The sequence below is a fragment of the Sebastes umbrosus genome, chromosome 21 (assembly GCF_015220745.1).
Source record: "Sebastes umbrosus isolate fSebUmb1 chromosome 21, fSebUmb1.pri, whole genome shotgun sequence".
NCBI classification, from domain to species: Eukaryota; Metazoa; Chordata; class Actinopteri; order Perciformes; family Sebastidae; genus Sebastes; species Sebastes umbrosus.
The window spans coordinates 2,651,155-2,662,679 of NC_051289.1; the positions used below are offsets into that span (position 1 = coordinate 2,651,155).

Below are 11,525 nucleotides of genomic sequence, written 5' to 3' on the forward strand. Positions count from 1 at the left end.
CGCAGCTCCTGCACGACTACTTTAGCTGGTAGATGTTGACTCCTGTCCAAAATGTGTGGGTGAGGAAATCAGCACACCGACTATATGCAAATGCTGGCTCAGCACTCCAGCCCACAGTCAAGACTCAGACGAGAACATGTTTGATTTGTGCTGTAACGTTCATGTTGAACGGCTGAAACATGTCGACCGGTCTGTTACCGCCTCGGCATCTATTCACTGATGAATAAAACAAGGATATTAAGATTAATTTCATACTTTAGCATGCATAAGTGATTGGCATAAAGTCAGCACATGCATCACAGCGCTGTGCATTTATCTATCATCCCTCGGGGCTTAATAGAAAGTGCCACAAATCGCATGGACGGACTCCAAATGGAGCCGTTCACTTCCACTGTTTCTGGCTTATTTAGTGGTCGGATGATGTGTGAGGAATAAAGGATGGTAATATTGGAGAAGATTTGAGCGACGGCTTTACATTGTGATGGACTCTCTGGATATCTGTTCAAATACGGGCATCAGTCCAGATGTGATTTTTTACTGCTGCCACAGAGTTTTATTTGTTTGTGTGTTTGGTTGTTATGGATATCTCAAAAGCTTGCCAGCATATTTCAGTGTAATTTAGTTGAATGTTTGGCCATAGGCCGAGGACCCACTGGTGTCACTCCAACAGTGTTTTGAAAGGATTTATTAATATGAGCAGATAGGAGCTGCATCTAAATATCCAACCTCTGGCTTGTCGTGTCTGTGAAGGCGTGCTGGGTTGCAGGGCGATAACCTCAATTTGTTACCATGGATACAACCACTGCTGAGTATTTATCTTAGTGGTTCAGAACAGAACTCACATTGGCAATTTGTGTGCCTCAAATGAAAGTATACATCACAAATGCTAAAAAATAACATCCTCTACATTTCTACATTTATTATTGTAGCTCACCATGCTCTAAATTATCATTATGTTTATCATTATTGACACTCTGTCATCCATATTGATGTGATTTATGGATAATCTTCTGAACAAGATTTGGATACTTGGAGGGGAAAATGTACAGTATACACAAAGCGATATACATATGCAGTATGTAAGGGCTGCCCAGTCGGTTGTTTTGTTCTGAGTCGAGTAAGATTTCTTTTGTCGATTAGTTGTTTTTTATGCTTTTTTCATGCTGAATGATTTATTTCCATGAAACTTATGAGCACGTCTCTAGTAAACAAGATTTAAAGTGGTGCTTTTGTGTGATTCTTTGTGGAGGATATTGGCTTTTCACAAATATATCAGTCATTGTTTGTTCTTTGCAGACATGCAAAAAGGACGATTTTCTATATTAGAGGAAATGATCATTTTGTACATAATTATTCTCATTTTCATTGAAAAACATATTAAAATGATTATGACGTGATTTTTACGGGGATCTGTACCAAACAAAGATGTTTTCTTAAGTCAGTAGAATATGATGTAGCACCACAATATTTAATTAAAAATGGTATTTTGACACCTTTCGCCTTTAACAAATACTGCAATTTGAAAATGGCAGTAGGTCATATTTCGATTTCAAAAAAATTTGCAGCCCTACTTTCAACCATGGCTTGAAAATGTGATTGAAATCTCTTGAAAAAAGCTAATAAGTGGATCTTTAATTATAATTTCTTTGGTCAAACGGCAGTTTCCGAAGTCAAGTATAAACTTAAATGCTCAATAGATGCATCATGACTTTGTTTCAACTGTAAAACAACAGCAAAATATTGTCTAATATATAAGTATATATATGTTTAGTGTTCTGAAATTCTGATATCCACGTCAGCCTCAGTCGGGCTCTCGATGTAAGAGAGTTGTTGCTTCTACCAGAGCTGTAAAAGCCTGCACATTTCAGGTAACTACTCTGCAACTGCTCGACGTGAACACAAGTCCTATAATGAACCAGCATGCACGTGCATTATATGAGCAGTTACATCACACTGTGCATCATCATCTCGCTGACATTTCACTGGTTCAAACCACCTCAGGGTTTGCAGATTAACAAGTCTTTCGTCCATGCTGCTCACAGCCTACAACACCGCCTCCCCCCACCCGCTGCTTCCAGGTAGTTTATTATATGAGCAGGGTGGAGCTGTGTGTGAGTATAAGTGTGTGTGTATACATGTGTGTACTTCTGGCTGTGGTGGTTATTTTTAACTTCTGTCTGCGAGGACGAGTGCACTTTCTCCTCGGCTGATTGCGTGAGGAGGCCCGGAGGGAACGTGTGTGTGTTTCTGTTCAGTCGCGTGTGTTTGGTTGGAGGGGTGCGGGGGGGCACCGCTCGGTCATCTGCATCATTACTAAGTCATACGTCCTTCCCTGCTTCCCCCCCGATGACGCCACGAAAACACTGAGAATTATTAAGGAGTCACGCTTTTACCAAAATAGACCAGATAGAGAGGTTCAATCACATCTTCAACTTCCCTTTAAACGGTTTCTCTACTGATTTGTGTCTCCAGGTTGAGAGTCACTGCTGTTTAAAGCTGCTCCCGCACCTTTTTAGAGGTGTATTATTTTGTTATGTTTCTATGTGTGATAGAAAATGGGTCACAAAGTGAGCATTCGCCGGAAAAGCCAGGTTGCCCTGGTTACAGCTCAGGTTGAACCGATAAATCATATTGTTGAGTTGCAGCCGTGGAAGCTCCTCGAGCTCCTCGAGAGCAGATGTGTGATTTTATTCAGATTCAGAGAAATATACTGTAGACAATGGATGACCTTAGACCTCAGACCGAGTGAGGGCTGTGGAGAGTCGACGTTGAGCAATGAACCAGAAACTGTAAATAAAATCCTTCATGATATCCTGCTGAATAGAGCTGCAACACGTCAATTGATTGAGTCGATCCGCATCTATTTTCATAATCATTTAATTTCTTAGTCTTCTATGATATTAAACTAAAAAACAAGCAATTTGTATATGTAAACCTGGGCTTTTGGAAGTTTTAATGTGCATTCTTCTCAATTTCCTGGCCCTTTTTTGAACCAGACAATCAATTTATAGAAAAAATAATCAACAGATTAATCAATAATAAAAATAATTGTCTGTTGCAGCCCTGTTGCTGAATATGGCATTAGTTATGTACCATTTTTCGTGCATAATAATCTTTTCTTATCTCTTTAAAACATTATTGGTTAGAGAAATTACCTGGGATTGTTGTTCATTTTGAGTGAAATTAATAATTTGCTCAACATACAACTTAATTTCTGGGGTTTGAATGTTGCATAGCAAAACATTAACTTGGTTAAGACGTTGGAAATGCTGCCTCTTGTGATTTGATAATTGCTGTGGCTAATATCACTCTTTCTATATTGTTTTGTATTTATTAAAGCAGCTTTATTCTAGTCCTTGAGATGTAGAAAATGAGTGAAAAGGTTGGGCTGTGGGAAGGAAAAGATTTAGGGAGAAAGTATGAAGAATTGATGTAAAGCAGAAGAGGAAAAGCTTTTCAGTCAGAAGGGAAGAAGGAGGAAGGGAGAGAGAGAGAGAGAGAGAGAGAGAGAGAGAGAGAGAGAGAGAGAGAGAGAGAGAGAGAGAGAGAGAGAGAGAGAGAGAGAGAGAGAGAGAGAGAGAGAGAGAGAGAGAGAGAGAGAGAGAGAGAGAGAGAGAGAGAGAGAGAGAGAGAGAGAGAGAGAGAGAGAGAGAGAGAGAGAGAGACTGGGTGTATGGGAATATTGAGCCACAAAGCATTTATGTCAGATCAAAGCTAATCCTTATCTTTGGGAAAAAGGATTCAGTAATACCCTGGGCTGTCTCCCCCCTCAAGGGCAGCTCTCTTTTCTCTGCTTCCCTCTCCCGTGTGCTCGTATTCCTCTCTCCTCACTTCTCCGGAAAAAGAACGCCAGGATTTTTCTGCACCTTTTTCCTCTTTTTGACTTTGACTCGGTGACGGTGTGGAGAAACTAGGTCAGCAGGGGAGTGAGGAGGTAGGAGGAGGAGGGAGGAGCGAGAGGGTCTGGCCTCTGGACCCGCGGGGAGGGCTGGAGGTGCTGCTGCTGCTGAGGGCAAAGCAAGGAGACGTATGGTACATGAGGCTGAAGCCGAGGATGGTTCAGCGTGGTTAAAAAAGTAATTGCAACCATACAAGACAAAGACTCTACAGCCGTGCGAACCACTCAACTACACCTCAACTCAGGGATATAAGTACTGATTTAATACCAGTGCTGTCTTTTTCCACATATTCAATCTCTATACATGTCTGCGTGGAACTCATTGGGATCATTTTTATATAGTCTTAAATGCAAAAACTGATCATCCTGACTGAGTGAATGTTCTAATTGACAGCAGATACATTGAATTATGATGACAAAACTGTATTTAATGTGGATTAGAGAAGCAGATCGGTGCAAAAACTGGAAAAGCAACAGTAGAAAGTAGTAAAAGTAGAATCAGTAGTGGTTTCCAAAGAGTTCGGAGGAGAACTGCTGCTTCTTTTTCTGAAAGAAGTCAGTTGAGTTGGCTCAGACCTCCTGGACGTCTACCAATTCTGGTCAGGGAGGAAACCCCAGGGCAGATCCAGAACATGCAGCAGGGATTATGTGTCCCATGTGGTCTGGGAATGCCTGAGGATCTCCCAGGAAGGGCTGGAGGTTCATGGCTGCATTCAAGGGCATCTTGGCTACATTATTCAGTCGGCTGCGGTGACGTCGTGGATTTAGATATTGACGGATCAGTCGATAAAAATGCTTTCAAAAGGATTCAGGTTTTGATTCTATGTGGGATTTCAGTCAGATAAAATGCTATCAAATCCTTGTTGCAGTTATTCACCACCGTCCAAGGTCGAATTTGATCATCATCTCTGAAGCAAACTAAAGGACTCCAGACTGAATGAACTGCTCCGAGCAGGCCTGGTGTGAGCACACTCTTATCTGTCATCATCACCACGTCGGTGTCCCCGCGGGGCGCGATGACGACTTTAATTGCCTGCAGATCTTGTTTTTGATAAAGGACTGAGATGTTCGGTGTCGCGGGGCAATCAGTGGTCACCTTTTTCCTGTTTCTATCACCACTTCTCTCTCTCCATCTCTCGTCCTCCATCTGTCTCACTCTTCACTCTCGCTGTCTCCCCACCGTCGTGCCCGGAGGGACACCGGCTCTGTTGAGATGGCAGCGGAGAGAGAAGAAGAGAAAAATCTAGTCATCTTCCCTCCTCAGCAGTTTTCACACTTGACAATTTGGGGGCAAAAAATAAAAGGAGAAGTCGGCAGGGCTCCTGTTTGGTATTCATTGTTTCCTTGGTGATATTTTGACAGAGTTTAATCATGTGTAAAAGAAAACTATCACGGCTTCCGCATGGATTAACACGGTAGACGTGATTATGCAAGAGGATGAGGAGGAGGAGGAGGAGGAGGAAGAACTTGTTTATGGAGTCTGTGTCCTGAAGGAGACAGTTAAAAGAATTAGCCATACTTAACACAGATACGGAGGCGAGGGGTCGCGTGAACTCGCCTCGACTGCAGTCAGCTGGCGGCTGATATGTAAGATGTGTGCTGCACATAGCAATGAGTCCGTCAGTCGTGATGCATTGGTTGATCGTGCACCTCCCTCCATCAGGGCTGTAAAAGTGTTTGGGATGTTTGGCATCATTTACAAGTAAACTACCAACATGTTTAAAATAAATAACCCCATCACCTTCTGTCAAAGTAAAAAACCTTTCTTGCATAAATCAAAACAAGTCTCATTGTCTCAACGCTGCTTTCTCTTCTCCTCTGTTGCAGATGGATGACCATGTTGCCACCACAGAGCTGTGACGTCACTGTGAAGTCGTGGATGTTGGTGGACAGAGCGTTTTCTTAACTTCACTACTAGACCTGTTTGACGTTCCTCCTCTGAAATACCTGCCGTTGTCTGCCGTGAACATAAAAAGAGACCAACCTACCCATGTTTAAAAACATGGAGACTCTTTCCCAGGATTCCATTCTGGAGTGCCAGATCTGCTTTAACTACTACAGCCCCCGCCGGCGGCCCAAGCTCCTGGATTGCCGGCACACGTGCTGCTCGGTGTGTTTGACCCAGATGCGCAGCAGCCAGAAGGAGATTCGTTGCCCCTGGTGCCGCAGCGTCACCAAGCTCCCGCCGGGCCTGTCCGTCTCCCAGCTCCCGGACGACCCGGACATCATCACCGTCATCGCCATCCCTCACGCCTCCGAGCACACGCCCGTCTTCATCCGCCTCCCCAGCAACGGCTGCTACATGCTGCCGCTGCCCGTCCACAAGGAGCGGGCGCTGGGCCTGCCGGGGGAGCTGGGATGTCGTTTCCTGCCCGGCGGCCAGCAGAAGGGCGTGACGGTGGTGACCGTGCCCGAGCAGCAGCCTCTGGCCCTGGCTATGGGTCTGGACGGGGTGGGGATGGAGGTAGGCGAGGGCGAGAGGAGAGTTAACGGCCCTGGGGGAGGAGGAGGGAAGGGGTCCACGTGGTCCGGCGTGTGCACGGTGATCCTGGTGGCGTGCGTGCTGCTCTTCCTCCTGGGCATCGTGCTGCACAACATGTCCTGCATCTCCAAACGCTTCACTGTCATCTCGTGCGGCTGAGGGCGGGGGGAGGCTGCTCGGACTGCCGCGGACCCCCCCTGGATTCCCCCACTAGCCCTGCCTCTCCTCAGGACGGGACTCTGCTGAGGAGAGGGGACTAAACTCACATCATGGGCATCCAAGGAAACTACAGAGCTACGTGAGGAGAAACAGATGAAGAAGAGGGAAGGGAGGAGATCCACCAACGTTCTGCCATTTGTGTCCAATTTCCTTTATTTGGGAGACTTATAAATTAAGATGGAAATACAGAAACAATCCTTCACGTTCCTCTTAGCGGCCCTGAAACTCCCGTCCTTTTCCCGTCCTTCCATCTTCTCTGAAAGAACGCTTTGGGAATTACTCCAGAAATGTTTTTTGGCGAGCGGATTTGTTTTTGGCCAGCTGATATGTTTTTTGGCGAGGGGCCGATCTGACGCTCACACTCACAGCCGTCGGATTGCCTGTTTAGTCTGTGGTTTGTAGAAGTACATCAGTTATCATAGTGCTGTTTAGCTGAGTGTATGTTCCAAGTGCGGTGTCTCCAGCTGGTGCTGCAGTACAAAGAGTTCGGACTTGGCTGCTCTCCGTCGTCTGATGCTGCAGGAATTAACTGTGCAGGATCCACGTCTGGCCTCGTCTGAATCATCTGGGAAACTCAAAATCAACACAGCTTTTTCCCCCTCCGTTCATACAACCTGTTCCTGTTCAGAACAAACTGTTGATATAATGGCTCCGCGTAGTTAATGAAAGGACAAAACATGGATTGTATTGCTCATTCATGCCAGCATATTACAGCCCTAAACTGAAACCATGGGTCGTAATGAGTTGCTTTATTAAGGCATACAAGTTTATCTTTTTCTGTATTATTGGGTTTTGGACTGTTGGATGGACAACAATTTGAAGACGTCACTTGGGCTCTCAGATCGTGCGATGGTTACTATTTTCGGACAATTTCTTTACTAAACCATTAATTGAAGAGTTAATTGATTAATTGGTAGCCTAATTGAAATGATCACTCGCTGTCCTGTTTTGAATATGATGGGAAAATGTTGTGCAGCCTTCTAGCAGGATGCAAGCTGCCAAAAATGTACCAGGCTATCTGATGAAGAAAGAAATTGCTCAAAATACTGTATTAAGAACTGAAGACATTTTAAAGGAATAGTTTGACATTTTGGGGAATACACTTATTTGCATTCTGTACGAGAGATGAGAAGATCGATGCCACTCTCATGTGTGAGTTACCAACGGCTCTAGAGCCAGGAGGCCATTAGTTTAGCTTAGCATAACCTTGAAGCAAAGGGAACAGATACCCTGGCTTACTTTATCAGCACCTCTAGAGTTGACGAGTTAACACGTTGCATCTTGTTCATTTAATCTGTACAGAGACAGAAATATAGGCTAATGTTGTGCTAAATGCTAGACTACATGTTACGTGAGTTACAGCACATAACTCCCCATAAAAAACGCAACTTTACATTTTTGTACGGTTCAAACAAACAAGATAAAACCAGTCTCAGTAATTTGTGAGCTTAGCGGTCTTTATTGATGCGTTTTTGGACTTTGTAAAGAGCAAGGCTAGCTGGTTCCCACATGCTTCCAGGCGATTTAACGGGGAGTTACGCTAAACTACACGCTACGTCCGTTAGTTACAGGACACAACTTCTCATAAAAACACAATGTTTGTACGGATTAAACAAACAAGATAAAACACGTTACAGTAATTGGTGAGCTTTAGCTGTGATTGTAGTGTTTTTGAACTTTGAAGTGAGCTTTTCCTCTGGTTCCAGGCGGGTTTACGGGTAGTTACGTGGTATATGTGAGAACGTAGCTCTCCATAAAAACACAACTTAATGTTTTAAATGTTTATACGGTTTAAACAAACAAGATAAAACATACAATAATTTTACGGGAAGTTACGAGCTACGTGAGTCAGTTACAGCACATATAACTCCCCATAAAACCACAACTACAAAACATGTTACAGTAATTTGTGAGCTTTAGAGATGTTGTACATTTTTTAACTTTGAAGAGAACCAGACTAAGCTAATCGCCTCCCGGCTATTGCTCTATCAGAGTGGTACGATCTCCCGTCAAGAAAGCCAATAAGCGCAATGTCAAACTATTTCTTTAAATAAATGTAATGGGAAATTGGACGTTCATTTCTTGTTTCTCTTCTGCAGTATGTCTTCCCATGCTTCGTGTGTTATCTTTCATCGATTTAGTTACCTGTCCATCTACGTTTCACCCCGACCTGCAGACCACCTTCGTCCTCTACAGAAGGACTCTCTCAGCTTTGACAGCCCACACAGCGTTGATGGTTCAGTAACGGGTCAGGAGTGGGCGGGATGCTGCAGGATTCCAGTTAATGACGGCCGCATCGATTTATCTGCTTTTGAATATATCTCTCGCATCCAAACAGATGGATGCTTCTCTCTCTCTTTTTTTCACTTTTATATGTTGAGGCGAGCAATTTGTCTGTTTACTGTATCGTCAAAATCAAATGGAGTGTACAGTACACACAAACAGGGTGAACTCTTTTTGTAATTGCAGCCTCGTCATGTACAGAATGATTGTAATTTCCTTGTCTTTTTCTGATATCTTTCTTTTGTTTACTTGTTTTACCTGGTTAGTATTAAGATGTGAGATTAGGGAGCTCTCTGTGTGTGTGTCTGTGTTTGCTCTAAATGAAACAAACAAGTTATTCAGTACACTTCAGGGCTCTCAGAGTCGGCATGACACACACCATGGGACACAGCATAAGGAAAGAAAGTGTTTGGCATTTTTGGCATTCAGTATAATGAAGAATTAGCCTATATATTGTACCAAAATATAAATACGCATAGCCACTTGTTCACGTAAAAATAATTTATTTACTATCCTACATCTAATACATCTATGGATGATCCAGTCACTAAGGTTCCCTTAGAATTCCATCTACTTTGAGTTCCCCTATCAGCATGATTTTACCACCTTTATCCTTCTACTCAACTTTAATTAGTTTGATTTTCATTTATTTTGGTTTGGCATCTCATATCAGCAAGATTTCACCGCCTTTCACCAAAGCAAAGTCTGGGATTTCTTCCCACTTAGACGTTTAAATCAGACTTAAATGCATTAAATCCAAAACATACTAAAGTCATTTGGCAGCTCAAGGATGTACAGGAATATTCTGTTCTGAAAGCGTTCAGGCTGCAATAGGGCAACTTTTTTGTTTTGCAGATGCAGTTATGAGAGACGGCGTTAAGTTCAGCTGAACTGGTCCATGTGGGACACGCTTGCTGGTTGGAGCTCCTGCTGTTGCTATGAGACTACACTGAAAGTCCTTTTGAAGTTCGGCGCTGCTTAGCTCAAAGTTGAAATTATTTTTAGCTCCGAGCGCTCGGTGCTCCGTGGGCTCCAAAAAAAAAACATGTTAATTTCTCAGCACTCGAGGTTGAAGTGGTTTTCTGGCGCCGCCCGAGATAACTCTGAGATAAAGGAAACCCCAGTTACAATAAAAAAATGTCAGTTTTATTTATAGGGCGTACTTAATACTGGGTTTATAAAGTTGTAAATGATGGCTTTATTATTACTTAATGCTTTATGAATCAGTAATGAACCATTTATAGAAACAAGTTTTATGTCGTGAAAGATTTGTTAGGCCGATCTCCTCCTCCACTTTGTTTTATTCAACCCGGTTTCACAGGAAGGCGTATAAATATCACAGACATTCCGCGTGTCATGAGGACGCATTTTAGCCTTTTCGCGTATCATTTGTACGTCATGCAAATGTCAACAGTTAGGTTTAGCCAATAAAAACACCAACTTAAGTTCAGGAAAGAAAATCACTTAGTTAGGGTAAGGGAAACCATCGTGGTTGGGCTTAAAATAAGTAAGTAAAAACAAACGTCAGCAAAAAAACATGTGACAAAAGTCCCTAACGTAACTTACAAAAGCCAAAACGTGACTTTTCATTCAATTTTACAATATTACAACATTAGTACGTGTTGCTTTTTAGTGTCACTTTTAGTAGGTGTAGAAGGCCCCCTATTGACTCACATCTATGGTGCTTATAGCGACTGATAACGCCTATTTAATAGCCTGATAACAGTCAAATTGGGGTCATTTTCACAATAAAATTAAGGTTGGTTGCATTAAGAAATGATCCTGCTGAATCTGAAATTTGGCACAAATTGGATCTATGCTCACACCACAACAATCTTCTATATTTTTCATCTTCCTTTTTGGTTCTTTAGTCATTTTTCCAACTGACCTCCTGCTGTGATCGCTCAGGATGTGGTCACTGGGAGATTTCTGACACAAAGCCTGGATATATCGGCCGTTGGGCAAGTTCACGAGATCTCTCCGACAACCTGCTTCCACAGCGGTCACCCTCAAACTGGCTCATATGTCATGCAACGAACACTCTGCAAAAACCGTCTTTCATAAGCCTCATTTAACTTTAAAACAATAAAGAAAAGTGGTATTTTGTAGAACTTAAATAACTAGTTCAATTTGAGATTTGTTGCAGGAAATGCAAACCAGTACAGCACCAACGTGCTCTTTAGTGATTATCCTCGCGCCGGGTTCACTCCATTCATGATAAATGAACCTGTCTTTAGTCCTTTCCCTCTGCCAATCCATCATGAATGAGGCGCTGCACGTGATGTATGCACCTTGTTCTTTCACCCTTCTAGTGTCTGTACGCTGCTGATATATGAGATTATTGATCTGAAGGCGGTAAAATCTCATCAAACACTGTAAAATGCTGTCATGCACAAAACCCAAGGAGGGCTTTCGGCTACACGGCTTTTCATATTTTTTCATTCTCCGATGAAAGATCACAAAGGATGAGACGGAATATTCTTAAACCGCCTGATCTTTAACATAAAGGTCTGCTCCTCTCATGATTCAACCTTTTCACATGACATTCTCCTGTGATTCCAGAGAATAACACCCCTCTGAATCTCCCTCCTGTCTTCTGTGATTGTTTTTTTTTTCAAATTAAAAGGTGGCCTGTACCTAAAG

At 42.9% G+C, this 11,525-nt stretch overlaps 1 protein-coding gene across 1 annotated transcript in view; it reads left to right on the top strand.

The window, feature by feature from the left end:
• Window positions 1–9,926, top strand: part of rnf152 (ring finger protein 152) — a 47,147-nt gene extending 37,221 nt beyond the window's left edge. The window contains exon 2 of the mRNA XM_037757114.1: window positions 5,726–9,926. Within this exon, the coding sequence (XP_037613042.1) occupies window positions 5,889–6,539 (651 nt within the window). The 5' untranslated portion in view covers window positions 5,726–5,888 and the 3' untranslated portion in view covers window positions 6,540–9,926. The remainder of the gene's footprint in view (window positions 1–5,725) is intronic.
• Window positions 9,927–11,525: the final 1,599 nt, after the last annotated feature.